At 47.4% G+C, this 18518-nt stretch overlaps 1 protein-coding gene across 1 annotated transcript in view; it reads right to left on the reverse strand.

Annotated features, from left to right (window-relative positions):
- The window catches only part of IKBKB (inhibitor of nuclear factor kappa B kinase subunit beta), a 51399-nt gene extending 33121 nt beyond the window's left edge, over positions 1 to 18278 (reverse strand). The window contains exons 1-5 of the mRNA XM_008143878.3: positions 18226 to 18278; positions 17664 to 17786; positions 5881 to 5975; positions 4787 to 4904; positions 1834 to 1903 (exon numbers count right to left, since the gene is read on the reverse strand). Coding sequence (XP_008142100.1) covers positions 1834 to 1903; positions 4787 to 4904; positions 5881 to 5975; positions 17664 to 17768 — 388 coding nt within the window. The 5' untranslated portion in view covers positions 17769 to 17786; positions 18226 to 18278. The remainder of the gene's footprint in view (positions 1 to 1833; positions 1904 to 4786; positions 4905 to 5880; positions 5976 to 17663; positions 17787 to 18225) is intronic.
- Positions 18279 to 18518: the final 240 nt, after the last annotated feature.

Below are 18518 nucleotides of genomic sequence, written 5' to 3' on the forward strand. Positions count from 1 at the left end.
TGAGCAGAAAATGCCAGAGCAAAACATGGAACAGTACCTGACTCACTTCTTGGGGTCAGATTTCCTAAAGATGTCCCTAAAAGCAGTGACATCAAGCAGAAGTTTATAGGATGAACAGATTTGCTATGAAGAGACCAGGCCTAACCTGGCAGTTGGTCATCTCTCTCACAATCTGGGACTGCTGGCTCCTAACCACTCGCCTGCCTACCTGCCTGATCGCCCCTAACCACTCACCTGCCTACCTGATCGCCCCTAACTGCTCGCCTGCCTGCTTGATCACCCCTAACCACTCTGCCTGCCTGCCTGATCATCCCTAACCACTCTGCCTGCCTGCCTGATCGCCCCTAACCACTCTACCTGCCTGCCTGCCTGATCATCCCTAACCACTCTGCCTGCCTGCCTAATCACCCATAACCATTCTGCCTGCCTGCATGATCACCCCTAACTGCCTCTGCCTCAGCCCCCGACACCACAGCTTCATCTGGAAAGATGTCCAGAATGACATCTGGAAGGTTGGTCAGCTGTCCGGTCTAATTAGCATATTATGCTTTTATTATATATATATATATGTATATATGTATACATACACACACACACACACACACACACTTATATACTGAGTGACCAGATTATTATGATCTCTGAACACATAATAATCTGGCCACTCAGTGTGTGTGTGTGTGTGTGTGAGTGTGTGTGTGTGTAATAATTCATAATAATTCATGCATGGTTGGGGTCCGGCCAGCCTGGCCAGGGGGAGGAGATATGAGCAGTTGGCCGGTCTGCCTGCTGGTCGAACTCCTGGTTGAGGGGACAATTTGCATATTAGCCTTTTATTGTATAGGATATACACTGAGTGGTCAGATAATTATGCGTTCAGAGATCATAATAATCTCGCCACTCAGTGTGTGTGTGTGTATGTGTATATATATATATATATATATATATATATATATATATATATATATATATAGTGTAGTGGCATAGAGTAAGTTAGAGGCAGACCCACAGCAGCAAGGCAAAGTGTCTTTGAGACTGGAAGTCACCTATCCTTCCAGGCCAAGACTTAGAAGAACACAGCTTGTGGCAAAATAGTAACAAGTGGTGAATCTAGGTGACAGGTATGTGGGTTTCACTGGACTACTCTTTTAACTTTTCTGTATGTTTGGCATTTTTCTATAAAATAAAGTGTGAGCAAACAAAATACAGCTTTAAAAATGTTTCAGTGAGAAAGGGATAAAAATGGTATATCATTCCCCAAATCTCAGGGCAATGCTCCGTGATAAACTCTGGATAACTCTAGATCTCAGTCAACTTGGCATTGCTTCTGACCTCTGCAGTCAGTGGTCACTCTTCTCCCTGAAGCCAGCCTTGTCTTCTCAGAGAGTGCCACCGATACCCTCATCTGAGGACACCATCAGTACCACAGGATTAAACAAGGGCGGTTTTTCCTATGCCTGGGGTTGGCAAAAGAGCTGCCAATGTGGAAGTGGAAAAAGTCATTGCGAAGGGATGAGATTCATTCAAATGACAACCTGCTCCGTCGCTGGCCATTCCAGGAAAGTAGGGAGGGGAGATTTGTAATGGGAAAGGAAATCTGTTACTCTATATACATCATAATTCACTTCATGACTTAGTCCGGAAGGAAGGGAAATCTATTTGAGTTCAGCGCCTGCCTGACTAGCCCCTTGTTGACCTCCCCACGCTGTCTGTCTGTCACACCTCAACCCTCTGTAATGACCAAAATATCTCTGCTGTGCTCCACAAGGACTCACAGGGGCACCACACACTCTCCCTGGAGGGCTTGACCTGCCTTCCAGGTCTGGGATTTACCAATGTCACTCAGCAAGGTGAGGATGGCTCCTTCCCGTAGGCCACAGCAGTTCTCAAACTGGTTCAGGTACTGTCAAGAAGATGAAAAGAAGTGTCAGGCTGACTGGTCACCAAACACCAATAAGTCCCCAAGGGACTTTTACCAGCTGAAGTCATGTGAGTGAAGACCCTGGCCCTGGGCTTTGGGGACCTGGGCTGATGGGTAGTAGGACTGGCAGGAACTTGCCCGAGGCGGAAAAGGAGGAAGCAGACTGAGAACTTCGAGAAGCGCTCAGTTACGCATAGCTGAGGCGCCTCTGAGTCATTCTAAGATGAGGGATTTTCAGTCTCACCTGCGCTGCAGTTTTGAGGGAGAGAGGCCAGAGTCTAAGCTCAACCACAATTGGTCCACTGTGCCTGACCGTCCCACAAAAGGCAGGGTGGAAGGCTCTCGCTAAAAACCACCTTCTGACCACTTCCCAACATTGCCTTGCCAGTGGGGTGATGATGACAGGAGGGAATATTTAATGAGCACTTACTACGTGCCTGGCACCGGGCTAACCTCTGCACAGATAAGCCAGGTAAAGCTTTACCTCCGATGTCTCACTGCATCCTCCCCACTGCCACTGAGGTGAGTACTGGTGGAATTTCCATTTCATAGGTGAGGAACATGAGAATGGAGGGGGTCAGCGATCTGTCTGCTCACACAGCCATTCCAGGCAGAGCTGGCATATGAAGCGGTGTATACCTGAGGCTCGAGCCCAAACACTTAACCCCTTTGCCCTCCTGGCCCTCTCAGCTTATTGAGGGGCCCAATATACTGCTGGAAATTGGCAGTAGAGACAAAACTTCCCAATTGATGTTTACAGTCATTGACTAACACTTACAACCATGAACACTCAAGGGCCTGTTTCCTGAGCAGGGCATACGGACTTCGCTCTTTCAGTCTGTTCTGGCTTTTACACTTGCTCGTGTGCTGGCCACGCTTGTCTCGCTAAGACCAGGGTGTAGATTTTGAACATTTTAGAGGAGGGAAAGACAGGCCACCTCATCTGGGGAACACAGAGAACCCCATCACTCCGGGCAGCAGCACCCTCCTCCAAGTTCTCCCACCCCCACCCTGTGGGTAACAACATGGACAGAGGCCCCTTAGGCTGCAATCACTTCCTGCTTCCTCAGAGCACCCTGCGCCCACGCCGGGCCAATCGTGCTGAAGTGTGTGTGTCTTCTTCCCTGGCTGACCGGCTCTCTGCCGCCTACAAGAGCAAGTCTGAAGTCCTCTGCCCAGTCCTCCACAATCTGGTCTCATCCCACCTACCTCCTACATTGCCCTCAAAGAACCATCTGCTCAACTACAACATGGCTTTTATCTCCTCAAATAACTGCAGTTAGTAATCAGATGATTGTCAAAGGTTAGGAAAATAAAGAGGGAAAATCGAAGCTTTGTCACGTTCCCCATTTCTCATCTGTTATCAGTGCCCTGCCTGCGGTCTTGCCAGCGACTGTGCTCACATCCTGCTGTGACACTCCCAGGATGCGCCCACCTCCCGGGGTGGAGAAAGCCACTGGGGCGGATCAGCCTTCACGGAAAGTTTCCTTGTAAAAAAGGAGGCGGAAGGGGCCGAAAGAGTAATGAGAACAGCACGTGATGCTGGGAAGCTGCCATGTGAAGACAGAAGAATTGCCTGGGCAACCCCCGCATGGACCTCCTCCTAGAGCAGGGGTGCAGAACCTTTTTTCTGCCAAGGGCCATCTGGATGTTGACAACATCATTCGAGGGCCATACACAATTATCACCTTAACAATTAGCCTGCTGGCCTTAGCCAGTTTGGCTCAGTGGAGAGAGCTTCGGCCTCTGGACGGAAGGGTGGCACGTTGGTCCGGTGGAGAAGAGCGTTGGCCTGCGGACTGAAAGGGTGGCATGTACCTTGGTTGCAGGCTCAAGCCCTGAGTGCGGGCAGCAACCAATTGATGTGTCTCTCTCACACTGATGCTTCTCTCTCTGTCTTCCCACCTCCCTTATACGGCCCATGGGCCGGGCGTTCTCCACCCCCGCTCTAGAGTGAAGAGCTGAGGGAGACGTGCGCTCACAGGGACATTTCAATACAAAACAAGTGTCTTGTTCAGAGCCTTCAGTTCTCCTCTTGCTGTATGGCAAAATTCAGCGTCACTGGTGGAGAGGTGGCCTGCATTCGGGTTCGAGCAGGCTGTGGCCAACCTCGGCCACTGCAGCTGTGAGGGTTGTAGCCACCTAACCTCTCGGGGCCATGATATCCACCCTTTCCACGGGAATCGTAAGTGCTTAACCAGTGTCACGGGGGTTGTTAATCAAGCGAGGCAATGTGTAAAAGCAAGATGTGTGATGCTGTTTTAGAGAACATTGGGGAGGTGGACACCCACTACTGTCCCTGAGCTGAGGGAGAGCTGCCATCACCCGCCCTGACGTGTACGTGCTAGTAAAGAGAAGCTCGTGTGAGAAGGAAGAAAGCGGAGCCCAGAAGGTGAGTCAGTGGTGGCTCTGGAACCCCAGCTGGGTTCCCTGACTACTGAGCCAGCCCCCTTCCTGCTCCACTCTGGGACGCTGAGGGCACTGCTGCCACATCTGTGGGAGCAATCCCTCCTAAAAAGGACAGCAGTGAGGCTGACATGAGAGGCTGAAGTGGCCCTGACGTGCCGAGGGAGGAGAAGTTTGTTTTGGAGCGTGGCCAGTCTTTCCCCGTACTGAAGACCTGGTCACTGTTTCCTTGTCATTTTAGTAATCGCTGTGCAGAACGTACAGTGAGCCCTTCCCTGGCTTTCTCGTAAGAGCCTCTGATTCACACCCCACACTGGGCATGGACGGGGGATTTGAGGAGGAAAAGCAATCCCGCTGAAGTCACCGGGGCTCCCTGAGCTTCCTGATGATGAAAGAGGTGAAAGGTCTCCCCGCTGCTCCCGCCCGGACAGGCTGTGCCCGCCACGCTGGAAGCCTCACCTTTCGGAGATCTCCTCCTTGGCAGTACTCCATGGCCAGCAGGGGCAAGTCATTGGGAGCCAAATTCTGCATCCCCTCGGGGACATCCCGGGCAGCCACCACATTGGGGTGGTTGAGCCTAAGGAGGAGGAGAAACCCATGAGGGAGGAACCCAAGCGTTGGCTCAAACCCATTCCCCACTCTGTCCATGTCTCATGGAAGCGCGCCTTCTAACAAAGGCCTAGAATAGCCAAGTGCCCTCGGGAGTAAGTAGGAAGACAGAGGTCAGGAACCGGCGACTCACCCCAGTGCCCGGTCAGTTAGCATCCACCCAGATCTACTTTCAGCACCATGAACTCAAGAGCTCTGTGACTGCATCAGTACAATTAGATTTTTCTTTTGAGTGCCCCATAGCAAGTCCTCATTGTACTTCGAAACTGCTTCTAAAAGCAGAGAAAGTAGAGGGATTTCCAATCTCATGCCACTGGAGTGGCGATGGTGTGTGTGTGTGTGTGCCCGGGTGTGTGTATGTGCATGCAGACAAGGTGACGCCTCCCCTTTTTAAGAGGTTCGTGGAGGGAGCACCTGTTTGAGGTCGTCCAAGCTGATGAGGCTGCTGGGAGGACAGCATCCATCTAGGGACTGACAGGCCGTGTCTCCACACTGGGGGAATAAATATCAGCAATAGGTTCACAGCAGTGGAGTCACATGCCACCTTGGAATTGGAAATATAGGGGGAAAAGGATTTTTTGCTGACAAAGGAAAATTCACTGGGATAACTATTTTAAAGGCCTTCATATAACAAATAAAACTGCCCAGAAGCCCCTGACAAGGCCCAGTCGTTGGACACTAACCACCACTGCTCTGGAAGTCATTTACCTGGACAGTCTGGCTGGTATTCTGATTGGGGGACTGAGATATGCAGCAGGTGGGGCTGTTGCTCCAGATCCCAAAGTTCAGCTGGCACCCTCCAGATTTCATTTCAATGTCCCATGGTCCCTCAGCTCCAGCAGTACCCTTGACACTCCCCACCCCCCCCCCACCCCCCGCCACCCCCAATCTTCCCCAGGGGCTGCTCTGTCCAAGTGGCTCGGCGTATGGTGCTCAGACCTCACCTTCTCATGATCTGGATCTCCAGGCACCACCGCTCTCGATTCCGGGGGCTGAGCTCCTGCCGGCACTGCTTGATGGCGATCTGCTCACCTGTTTCCTGCAGGGAGAGCACACACAGGAAGGATCAGCACAACCAATGACCAACCACAGAGAAACTCATGGGTCAAATCGGGAATTGTCTCCCTAGAGCCCAAAGCATGGATCTTGATCACCTCCCATCTCCCGGGGCCCATCTATGTATCCGCTGGTAAATATCCCCAAGTCACCTGCCAGCCCATCAGGCTGGTCTCCACCCTCCCTGCCTCTCACCCTGCCCTTCTCTCTCCTTATTTCTATCCATCCAGAGTCTACATCGAGGCCTTGCTCCATTCCCTCCTCCTCCTTGAAACCTCTGCTGACCATCCCAGCCCAAGAGATTTCTCATTCCTCCGAGCCCGACTGCCGTCACACCAGGTTGAACCATATGACATTGCGATCTTGACCAGTCTGACCTGCACAACTGCTACTTCCATATGGCTCAACCAAATAGTTAATGTCACATTCTCTTCATGTTTCATGTTTCTCTTCTTTTTCATGTTTCTCTCTCCAGAGAGAATGCAGGCCTAGTATAGTAGGTGGAAGACAGACTGATTCAAATTCCAACTCGGCCATTTACTAACGCTGTGACCTTGAGCAGACCATTTGGTCTGACTCAGTTTTTTCATCTCTAAAATGGGAATACAGATGCCCAACTTCAGGACTGTCATGAAGCTGAGCCCCTCGCAGGTGTCCAATAACACTCCTGGGGGAACACCCATGTTCTGCAGGTACCCCTGGCATTTAAAGTCCTCTGAAGCTTGGCTCCAACCTGCCTTCCCAGCCATTCTCCCATGACTCCAGCCCAGGCATCTGACACTGCAGCAAGGTTACTCCGCTTGTCCCACTCCTGTGTTTTTCTAGACTATGCTCTGATAGGTGCACAGGCACTACAGTCTTCCTACTGCAAGGGGCTCTTACCCTCCTCTCTAAACAGGTAACTCCTCCATTGTGCATACCTACCAAAGACTTATTTCCCATTGGGCCATAGGGTTATTTCCTCTTTTCTTAGTTAAATTTGTCTATCCTCATGCACTTTAACCTCTATTCTACTAACCAGCACAATGCCCTCAATTGAGGTTTTGTGAATGGAAGAGAAGGTAATAAAATTTTTGTGAATAATTAACCGATTGCCTGGGTCCTGAGGATCCACTCCTCCCTCTGACTTAGTGCTCTAGGCAGCACCAAGGAGCTCATGGGCACAGACTAAACGTGGAAGGCCCTGAGGCTGCAGCACTGGCAGTAGCAGGGACAGCGGCTCTGGCCTTGGCTGTTCCAGACACCACAAGGGGGTCACCACTACGCTGCTCCAACCTCCATGGGGGCCTCCAGGATTGCTGAGGGACGGCAGCTGCCCCTGGCTATGGCTTTGGTGGCACCAGCCTGGGAAATGGTCCTGCCATTAGGGAGCAAGCTATACCAATACTGTGTTCTGTGCACATGCAGCAAGAACCTCCCCAATAGCCCTATGCTCAGTATGCACCCGGGAAGAGCCACAGAGTGCAGGACGGTACAGTAACCCCTCAATAAGAAAATATTGCAAAACCATCCCAAAATCCTACTGCTGCCCTCCTCGAGGTGCTGCCATCTTTGATTTTCTCATTTTATAAAAATGCATACTGAAAACAACCATAAGCCTTATAATTATTAGCCTTATAAGTGCAGCAATTATATGGTACTGAATGGGACTTAAACACACACATGCCAAGGATCGTGGCAAGACCTCCCAGGGTGCATGTGGCTGTCCTTGTGGCAGCAGAACTGCATCACAGACACACATTTACCAAACTAGCCATGATCCCTGCAGGAACAAGGACCTGCCCAGGGAGAAAAGGAAAAATGGAAGTCTCTAAACACAAGCAGAAGTTGTCTAGTAAGACCACTGAATCACTGCTCAATAAACCAAACCCTAAAACTAACAGTCAAAACTATAAGCTTCAGAAATAAGGGAGCAGCATCTCTGACCCTTACAGCTCCAATTCCAGAAAACAGATACTTACAACACCTCTTAAGCTACTCTCAGAAGTTGCTTTTATCAAACCCCAATATTGCTGTGGTTAAGCTCTCCATCATGCAGTTACCTCACACGCCTACCTTTTTTTTTTTTTAGCAGTTCTATTGAGATATAATTCACATACCGTACAACTCATCTATTGAAAATATACAATTTAATGGTTTGGGGTGTATTCAGAGTAGTGCAACAAAACCACAATCAAATTTAGAACATGTTCATCATCCCCCAAAGAAACCTCATATCCATCAGCTGTCACTCCCCTTTTTACCCCCAACTCCTACGGCTCTAGGCAACGACCAATCTACTTTCTGGCTCTACAGATTTGCCTGTTCTGGACATTTCATATAAGTGGAATCATATAGTATGTGGTCTTTTGTGACGACATCTTTCACTTAGCATGTTTCTAAGGCTCACCCACGCTGTAGCCACATGCCTACTTTGGTGACAACAGTCCTTGGTGCAGCCCGTAGTACTAGGCATTGATAACCAGGTCTGCCATAAGTATCATTCACATACTTTGGTGTTAGATCCCTGATCTTTGCCTGTTCCTAAGGCTCTCTCTGAAGATGTTGAAAAATTGTGAATTTTGTTTCTATTGAACCAATTAGTACAGTTGTACAAGTGAACTTGAGTAGAAGTCCACCTAGGAAATGTGTCAAAAGAATACCATTTTTTCAAGTCTGATGTATAGACTTAATTACACCTCACAAAATATTATAGCCTCTACATCATGAACTTCTGAATTCCTCTGTCTGTTCTCAAACTTATTTGAATTTAGTTTCAAATTTCATTTCCCATCAGCATTCAGACTCACACTTTTTTGCCCAGTTCTCTGGTAACTTCATCAGTTAACAGCTCTCACATGCCATTACAGATGCTTGTTTCCAGTCAGATGGGATCACCACAGAATCTCAGACTGTGGAACTGCAGAGTTTTACAAGTGAGAGAAGACTGGTGGGCCGAGCTGTAAAATGAGGTGACACTGCTGAGAGTGTCCACCCAGTATGTGATGTTTTGATAGACAGACTTATAAGCAACAGGTTAGCAGAAGACACACATGGCTTGGTACCTCAGAATGACTCTGAGAGTTTAAACCAAGATATTTTAAATGTGCACTTATTTTTCCAGGCCAGTGTGGCTCAGTGGTTGAGCACTGACCTATGAACCAGTAGGTCACGGTTCAATTCCCAGTCAGGGCACAGCCCAGGTTGCGGTAGGGGACGTGCAGGAGGCAGCCAAACAATGATTCTCTCATCATTGATGTTTCTCTCTTTCTTTCTTTTCTCTATCTCTCTCTCTCTCCTTCTCCCTCTCCCTTTCTCTCTGAAATCAATAAAAATATATTTAAAAAAATAAAATGTGCATCTATTTTAACTTCAATTCACAGAAGAGTTAGTTTTCTATAGCTGCTATAACAAACTGCCACAAACTTAGTGGCTTAAAACAACACAAATTGTTCCCTTAAAGTTCTGGAGGTCAGAAGTCCAGCACAGGTCTCACTGGACCAAAATCAAAATGTCAGCAGGTCCATGTTCCTTTTTGGAGGTTCTAGGGGAGAATGTGTTTCCTTGCCTTTTAGAGCTTCTAGATGGAGGGTGCCTGTGTTCCTTGGCTCAGGGCATCTCCCTCCATCCTCAAAGCCAACCATGACCAGTTGAGTCTTTGTCACATTGCATCGCTCAGACACTGACTCTCCTGACTCCCTCATCCAATCCAGGATAATCTTCCCATTTAAAGTCAACTGCTTAGCAACTTTAATTGCATCTACAATCTTAATTCCCCTTTGCCGTGAAACCTCATATATTCACAGGTTCAGTATATTAGGACATAAGATACCTTTGGTATAGGCCATTATTCTACCTACCACAAACAGTATGCTTCCTTCATAAAAATGATGATAAATCAATCCCTAAAGGTAGATTTATTAAGTGACTTAGATAATATTTTAGGTACTCTATCTATACATTGGATAACTGTAGAGAATTGTAGTCTTCTACTCAACACAAACATTGAACCTAACACACCTGTCACCTGGCCCAACCCAGAATCCAGAAATAGATTTTGATACTTAAAGATTAATATCAAGGATGGAAGATTTTTATATTGGCCTCAATATTCAAATTCAAACTAAAGAGTAAATTGGGTAATATGAACACTGGGAAAACTGGGCGCAGAGACCAAAACTGACTTTCTATTTGTAGACAATTCAGCTGAGTCCTAAGGTTATAGGGGAAATCCTAACTTCCTAGGCCTGGGGATGTCCCATACAGTTACAGACACACCAATTATTTTTACACAGTGGCCCTCTGGAAATATTCTAAAACATTCCGGGTTTTCTGTGAGTAATATTTCACTTGAACTACAAGCCCAAACACTGACTTTCTGCTGCTTAAAATATGCCTGGTCTAGAAAGCAAAATTCGATGAAACAGCACAGAAACAGACTATGAATACTGGTTGTGAAGGCCTGGGGAGTTTGTTCTTCACCAGCAATGAAACTCAAACAGCAGCACATGGTTTCTTTATTTGGCCTGGAACCCCCTAGTTTCAGCTCTGTTCTGTGGAATCCTAGACTTGGCCCGGAACCATCTCACTATCCAACTTTCAGTAAGTGGACTCCTCATTTAGGACAAAATTTAAAATTGGTTTGTATTTTGAGAAATGGAGACAGGGGCCAACAGTGTTATCTATGTTGGATGAAGTTCATTACAAAGGTCATTAAGAGTTTCTGTGATTCTTTGCTTTTTGTACATGCAAACATAAAAAGTGTGTATAAATGTGAGTGTATTATCAAGTGTAGAAGGCAGGAGGCGGTGGGTTGGGGAGACACATCCTCAGACTTCTGAGAGCTATCAAAAGTTGCCACAGCAGCCCTAGCCGGTTTGGCTCAGTGGATAGAGCGTCAGCCTGTGGACTGAAGGGTCATGGGTTTGATTCCGGCAAAGGGCACATGCCGGGATTGCAGGCTTGATCCCACTAGGGAGTGTGCAAGAGGCAGCTGATCAATGATTCTCTCTCATCATTGATGTTTCTCTCCCTCTCCCTCCCTCCCTCCCCCTTTCTCTCTCTCTCCCCGCTTTCCTCTCTGAAATCAATAAAAAAAATACATTTTTTAAAAAATAAAAATAAAAGTTTCCACAGCAGTAATCTGGAAGATTAGTTTATATAGGAGCTGGCGCAGCTTCCCAAAGTTAGCCTTCTTTTAATGACCAGGGAAAACTCACAGGAAGCCAGAAAGTACATTCAACCCTTAGTTAACACAGAAAGTCCAGTCTCTTGTTACCATGGCCACCATCCAACAGGCCATTATGGTATAAGGGGGCAATTAGTAATAACCTTCTCATTCCTCCTCAGGCCCTGCCCTCTAAAATGAATGTTTCAGAAAGGAGGTGCAAAGCTGGGCCCTGAGAGATCCTAGTGACAGAACCCAGGCCCGACGGTCAAAAGGTCCAGGGTCTGACTGCAGCTTTACCCCTGACTCAACAGTGTTGAACAGTCTGTGCTGAGAGAGCTCTGACTTCAGCCCACTCTATTCAGTGTAAACACCCAACGGACACAGTAGCCTCCACACTCACCCACGGGGCTCAGGGATGAAGTGGGTCAGGGTGGAACTCCCTCATCCTTCACCTGGTAAATGTGTGGCATTGAGCCTATGACTTAAGCTTCTGGGTCTTAATCCACAAGATGGAGATGACTCTACCCGCTCCGGTGTTAAAAAGAGATGGATTGCCGAAACCGGTTTGGCTCAATGGATAGAGCGTCGGTCTGCGGACTGAAAGGTCCCAGGTTCGATTCCGGTCAAGGGCATGTACATTGGCTGCGGGCACATCCCTGGTAGGGGGTGTACAGGAGGCAGCTGGTCGATGATTCTCTCTCATCGATGTTTCTAGCTCTCTATCCTTCTCCCTTCCTCTCTGTAAAAAATCAATAAAATATATTTAAAAAAAAAAAAAAAAAAAAAAAAAAAAGAGATGGATTGCCTTATACACAGTGAGCCTTGAGTAAATGACTGGTACCATTTCCTTTCTCTAGCCCTTTGTACATGTTGCTCTACCCATCTGAAGTGCCCTGCCTTCTCCCATCAGACTATCGACAGTCTACTTCCTTTCAAGATCCTGCTCAAGTTCCATTCCCTCAAGAAGCCTTCGCTCCCCTGAGCATTCAAGAAAACAATATAGACAGAGCACCTAGACCAGCGGGCACATGACACTCTTGATTGATAGTAGCCAGTATCATTTCCACACAACGGGGTGCTTAAATTTCAATATACTGGATAAATTCCTAAGTATTCGTTTTCCCGCCTCAAATAGGGCATAAGCACATTAAGGACAAGGTCACGTCCTTTTTTTCCCTTGATGGATTGTGATGGAGCTGAGGTCCGTGCTCAAAAAATTCGAAGTGAACTGACTGACTAAAGTCTTTAAGACTTCAAAACACGCAGATAAGCTGAAAGGAGCTTAGTCTTGTCCAGTGAGGGGACAAGTAAAAGTCAGTACTAATTCAAAGAAGGGATGTTGAGTAATAACTTACCTTTTATATCTTTATCTTTATAACAGGCAATGCGTATATGATCTCATTTTATCCTCACACAAGCATCATTTGGGACCCAAGACACAGACCCTTTCACATCAAAGTACACAAAGAATATATTTATAAGGCATCCTAGGACTTTCCCAGGTGCTTCCAGAGAGCTGCCCATGTCTGGCCCAGAGCCGAGGGGATCAATATCTTAGCATCCTCAAAATCCATGGGGAAAGAGGGCATACAGGAGACAAATGGTGATGGGAAAAATAAAATGTACTAAAAAATAAAATCCATAGAGGAAGTTGTGGCCTTAAGTCTTGAAGCTATCAGTAAGAGCCAGGATTTGAACCCAACGTTGTGTGACTATGAGTCATGTATTTCACCCCCCTTTTTTCCCCACACGGTGCTGCAGGCTGAGGCCACTCAGGTCATCTCCTTTTCCTCTTCTTTCGTTTTTAACAAAGATCTTATTGAAACTATCAGCCTATCCAGGCTGTACTGACCCTTGGGCAGAAGATGTAAGGGAGTACCAACGCAGCAAGGATGGTCAAGGCCCATGCTTGGTAAGAGAATAAAAAGAACCTCAAGGACACAGGGCTGCAGTCATTGTTACACTGCCCTTCCTCACTGAGAAATAATCTTTTTAGAGTTCTCTGTTAAACAAGGAAGACATCTGTTTTGTCCTCCCTTTTCCCCTTGGTGCTTTGAAATGGTTTAGACTGGTTGTGGAGAACTGGTAATGTCCTAGGGGTTTCCCCACCTTGGATTCCCCCACCATAGAGCAGCCACAGTGGGAAAGCATGAGGCTGGGACTCAAACAGTTGTAGGTTCAGATTCCAAATCCTTCCCTTACTAGCTTAGCCTCTTTGGGTAAGCGGCTTAGCCTCTCAGCTATAGCTCCATTTTCTCCGCTATAAAATGGAATTAAAGACAATAGTACTTCCTTCTAGGTTTACTGTGCAGACTGGACATAAAGCATGTAAAATACCTAGCCCCGGCCTGCCAATGTGGCTCAGTGGTTGAGCGTCAACCTATGAAACAGGAGGTCACAGTTTGATTCCTGGTCAGGGCACATGCTAAGGTTGTGGGCTCGGTCCCCAGTAGGGGGCATGTAGGAGGCAGCCAATCAATGATTCTCGCTCATTGTTGATGTTTCTATCTCTCTCCGTTCCCCTCTGAAATTAATAAAAATATATTTTAAAAACCTGAAATAAGATAAAATTCCTTGTCCAATGCTGGCATGTAGTCGGCTCTCAATAAATGATGGGTCTATTACTAGGCATCACTTATCTGACTGAGGATACCAATGCTTAAGTTCTTTTATGCAATGTCTCATGATAAAAAAAAAAATAGTCTCTTTTGTAGACAAGATAAAGCACATAGAGTATTAGGAAAACGTGCATGATTATGTTAAGTATAATCATTATACTTGACTATAGTTAAGCAAATCGACACTACCCTAGCCCAGCTGAATTCTTTAAGAGGTCCTGAACAGAGGGGTATCCAGCTGACAACACATGCTCATGTTCTGATCCTGAACATTGATTCAAGAACTGCCTCCCACCCACCCCCCGCCGCCCCAAGGACCTAAAGCAGCTCTACAGATTTCTCCAACTGAGGAAGAACCCAGGAGGATGGTGCAGAATTCCTGGACTGAGCCAGGCTCATCAGCAAGCAATCACTAAGAATTTGTGAACACTCAACTCCTCCCACTCCCTCAGCCCCTCCACTTTCTATTCCACCACCAAGTCTTATCAATTTTACTCCTAAAATAGATCTTAAATCTGCCCCCTTCTCTCCATCTCCACCACCATCAGCCCTGTCCAATCTCTCATCTGGACTCCTCAAAAAACCTCATAACTGGTATCCCCACATGACAGGGTCGTACCAGCGGGGTCCTGGTACCAGTTCCTCAGAGCTGATTGCAAAATATTTAGGAATTCAGTGAGAACTGGTTGTCAAACTGTCAGTGGCTTGAAATAAGCCATGATAGGACTAGTTACTCTGCGGAAATCAGGGCTTTATTTTGGGACAGCTGATTTCCCAGCACACCACTGCGTGGCCCCTTCCAATCTGTGCCTGCAGTCAGAGTGCACCACCTTCAACAGCTTCCTGTTGCTTTTTGAATCACAGCAAAACCTCCCCAGCAGTGTCTGACTCTCACCTTCTACACTTCAGCCTCCCTGGCACCTGTTTCCCTGTCATCCTTCTTTCCAGTCAACACTGGCCTTTAAGTCCCACCTACTTGCCATGACCCACCCCTCCGCAGGGGCTCTGAACAGACTGCTCCCTCTGCCTGGAACTCTCTTCCCACATTCTCTACCCAAATAACTTCGTCAACCCCTCAGGTCTCTGCTGGGTGCCACTTCCTTGGGAAAGCCTTCCCTGTTGCCTAGTACCGTGGTCGGCAAACGGCGGCTCGCGAGCCACATGCCGCTCTTTGGCCCCTTGAGTGTGGCTCTTCCACAAAATACCACGGCCTGGGCGAGTCTATTTTGAAGAAGTGGCATTAGAAGAAGTTTAAGTTTAAAAAATTTGGCTCTCAAAAGAAATTTCAATCATTGTACTGTTGATATTTGGCTCTGTTGACTAATGAGTTTGCCGACCACTGGCCTAGTATAAGGACTCACTGCCCTTGGCCCCTCTCCCATGATATACTTACCATAGTTTGGAGCTTACACTTATAATTATTGATTAATGGTTCGTTCTCTTTTCCAAAAAGGTCTTTATCAAAAACCAAACGGGTTTTAATCACCATTGTATCCATAATAGACAATATTTGTGGACGGACTGAATGAATGATTTTGTGTACCTGACACATATATAACATAAAGATAGTTGGAATGGGGAAGTAAAAGAAACCCAAAGCCACAAAGAGCCCTGGCTGACCAGGAACTAAGAGCCTTCAAAGAAAAACTCCTACACACAGACAAAAAGGCATTATATGAGGCATGCCAAATGAGTAGAGCTGAAGGAATTCAAAATTCCCGCAGAATGAAGGAAGTCTATAATGGGTTTATAGAGGAGATGGTCTAGGGCTGGCCCTGGAGGAATGGGCAGAATTTATATAAAGCTGTCCGGGAGAGGGAGACTTGTCCCAGAGGGGGCTCAGCTGACAAACCCGTTGGGAACCAACAAAGGCCGGTAATGCTAGAAGGACAGAGGGAGGCCAGACTGCGGAGGGGCCTCAAACAGCAGGAGGAGGAGGAGCTTGGCTGTTGGCTTTTTAAAAGAAAAAACAAGTTAAGGTGTGTTTTTTTTTTTAACAAGGGAAGGAACTTGAAAATAGTTATTCTAGAAGAGTAACACACACACACACACACACACACACACATATTCTTAGGCCCATATATATGAAGCCAGAAAGAAAATTTAATCTCACAATAGCTTTCCAAACCCAGGGAGCAAATAGAGGGCATTTTGAGCTGGAGATAACAGACAAGTGGTACATTTGGACAAAACTCTTTTGAAGGGAACCAAGATGTCTCTAGTTCAGCTGCAGCAAGATGTTTGCCATAGTCAAGACTCTAAAAGCCCTAGCGTGTCGAAAAGCAGCCCAGCCCAGGTACATGGGGCCATAGAATAATCTGGTTCTTCTGCTGTAATGCTAGACCCCTGGCTATCCTCTGACCAGAATAAATTTGAGCCAGTGGCGTTACTGAGGCCCCCTCAGCCAGGGGTAGGCTTTGCTAGAAGCCTGGTTTACCAGTTGGGTATAAGAATGTTACTGTCTAGCCAGCAGACTCGATGACTCTGCCTACTTGCTGCAGCCGGGCTCCTGGCCGGTGGTATGCAATGTGCCATCCCTTCAGTCCAAAAGGGTGCTCATGGCCTGGCCAGTTTTTCTCAGTGGTTAGAGTGTCAGCCAGTGGACTGAAGGGTTCGATTCCTGGTCAAAGGCACAAACCTTGGTTGCAGGTTCCCCAGCCCAGGTAGGGGAACCAATCAATGTGTCTCTCTCACCTTGATGTTTCTCTCTCTCTCCCCCTCCTGCCTCCCTTCCACTCTCTCTCTCTAGAAATCATTGGAAAAAATATCCTCGGATGAAGATTTTTTTTTTTTTTAAGTGCTCAGGAGCCCTTGACTGAAAAGCAGGTGCCTTCAAGGGCTTCGCTAGATCTCAATTTTGGATCAAGAAGCTAATTTAGCTTTTTGGTGAGTGAGAGTTCCCTAGCGCAGCGGTCTCCAAATTGGGTATATGCACTGCAGGGGTGATCCAAAACTGGATTCCAAAAAAAAAATAAAAATGAAATTAAGCTTTTCTGATATTAACTATCTGGCACTCTCCTCAGACCTTTGGACAAAAGGTCATTTGCCACTTCTGGTACTCGAGGCGTCCTGAGGAAAAGGGCATTTCACAGGCAGGGGTGCACAGCGGCCTGTGGGGGAAAGTTGCAGGTTACATGTGCTCCGCTTAGTTATAATTATGAGCTGTATTCTCTCATTTTTAATAACTTTCATAAAATGGCTGAGGGGCTTAAAAAGGATCCTACAGAGAATTTCAGTACATGTAACACCTGCACAAGCGAATAGAAAAATGAAAGAACTAACACTTCTAGTGTGGGAAACTCGGGTCAGACATATAAGGAGCAAAAACAATGAATTTTAATCAGATCTAAAAAGAAATCAGTCCAAATAATTCAAAATTATAAAAAATTATTTGAAATATGGATTTTCATCCCAAGATCCTTAACAACAATTCTCACTTTCGTGAGCCTCTGCGTACATTGTGCTGTGAAGTATTGCAAATACTGGTAAGACACTTAAAAATGTTTCATTATTCTCATCTTTTACATTTTTCTATCTGTATGTTTTATAACATAAATGTTTGATCTATTAGAAGAAAATATATTTAATACATGATAGTCTAATGTTAGCATAGATATATAATTTAAAACATAATTGAGGCCGAAAGCTTAAAATTTTTTTACTATTTATTTAGGTGGCATAGTCAGTAAGCTTGGAGACCACTAACCTAGAGTCAGCTTAGCGGTCCTGAAACCCCCATTCTCAGGCCCCCTTTCTCGCTCTCTCCCAAGAAGCCCATGGCACAGGTGCGCAGCATTCACCCACCTGGCACACTGTGGGGTACAGGCAGTGAGAGGGGGGCCCGTCTTCCACAGCCCCCACCCCTGCCTGCCCAGGGCCCTTCCCAGCTGCACAGAACCCCTACCTGATTGTGCCATCGGATGACGTTTCCAAATCCCCCTGTCCCAAGTCGTTCTTTCATTTCCCAGGCCCCACATGTCTGGGTTGGCAGGGAAGGTGACCAGCTCATACTGATGCGGTGCTAACTCTGTAAGCAATTTGGGGTGGGGGACAAAAGGTTATGGTTCAGAAGAAAAGAAAAAAATGGAACTCAAGGAAATGGAGAAGGTAAGAGATACCCTCGCCTTTCCATGTAAGAGAAGGAAAAACTGAGCTGGTTTTCAATCTGTATGCAAGTCTGGTGTGTATTTTGGTTTGAGTAACGAAGGTTTGTCTTTCTCACTTTCCCCCACCCGCACCTCAGCTGAGGTGTCAGCCAGCAGGGAGGCAAGTCGTGCAAAGGGGACGATGATGCCCCACAGCCCATGACCTCCAAAAGGGATCCCCAGCCTGGACTTCAGCGAGGGGCGCCCTGCCCTGCCCTTCGGCCCCAGGTGGCAGGGGCAGACTCTGCCTGGGTTTCCCCACGGTCACGTGTGTCTTCACACAGTCCCGGTGAATCACGGCTCCGTCCCACAGCCACCCACCTGCAAGCAGCCACCTGGAACCGCCCGGCAAGGGCTGTTCCCGGGGCCTCCCAACTCCTACTGCGCCAGAGACAGGCTTCCACGCCCGGAACCCCCGACTTCTAAACTCCACGCAAGTTTCTTCAGGGGCCTCCAGTGAGGCGGGAGGTGCAAGCAGAGCGGAGGGGACCAGGGGTCGGCAGGTGTCACGGGGGCCCCAGCACCCCGCGGCCCACGCCCGCCCGAGGACTCACCTGTCGGCGGGGACACGGGGCGGGGGCGGCGGGGGGGCTGGGGCAGAAAAAACTGGGGGC

Source organism: Eptesicus fuscus, chromosome 8, assembly GCF_027574615.1.
Source record: "Eptesicus fuscus isolate TK198812 chromosome 8, DD_ASM_mEF_20220401, whole genome shotgun sequence".
Taxonomy (NCBI): Eukaryota; Metazoa; Chordata; class Mammalia; order Chiroptera; family Vespertilionidae; genus Eptesicus; species Eptesicus fuscus.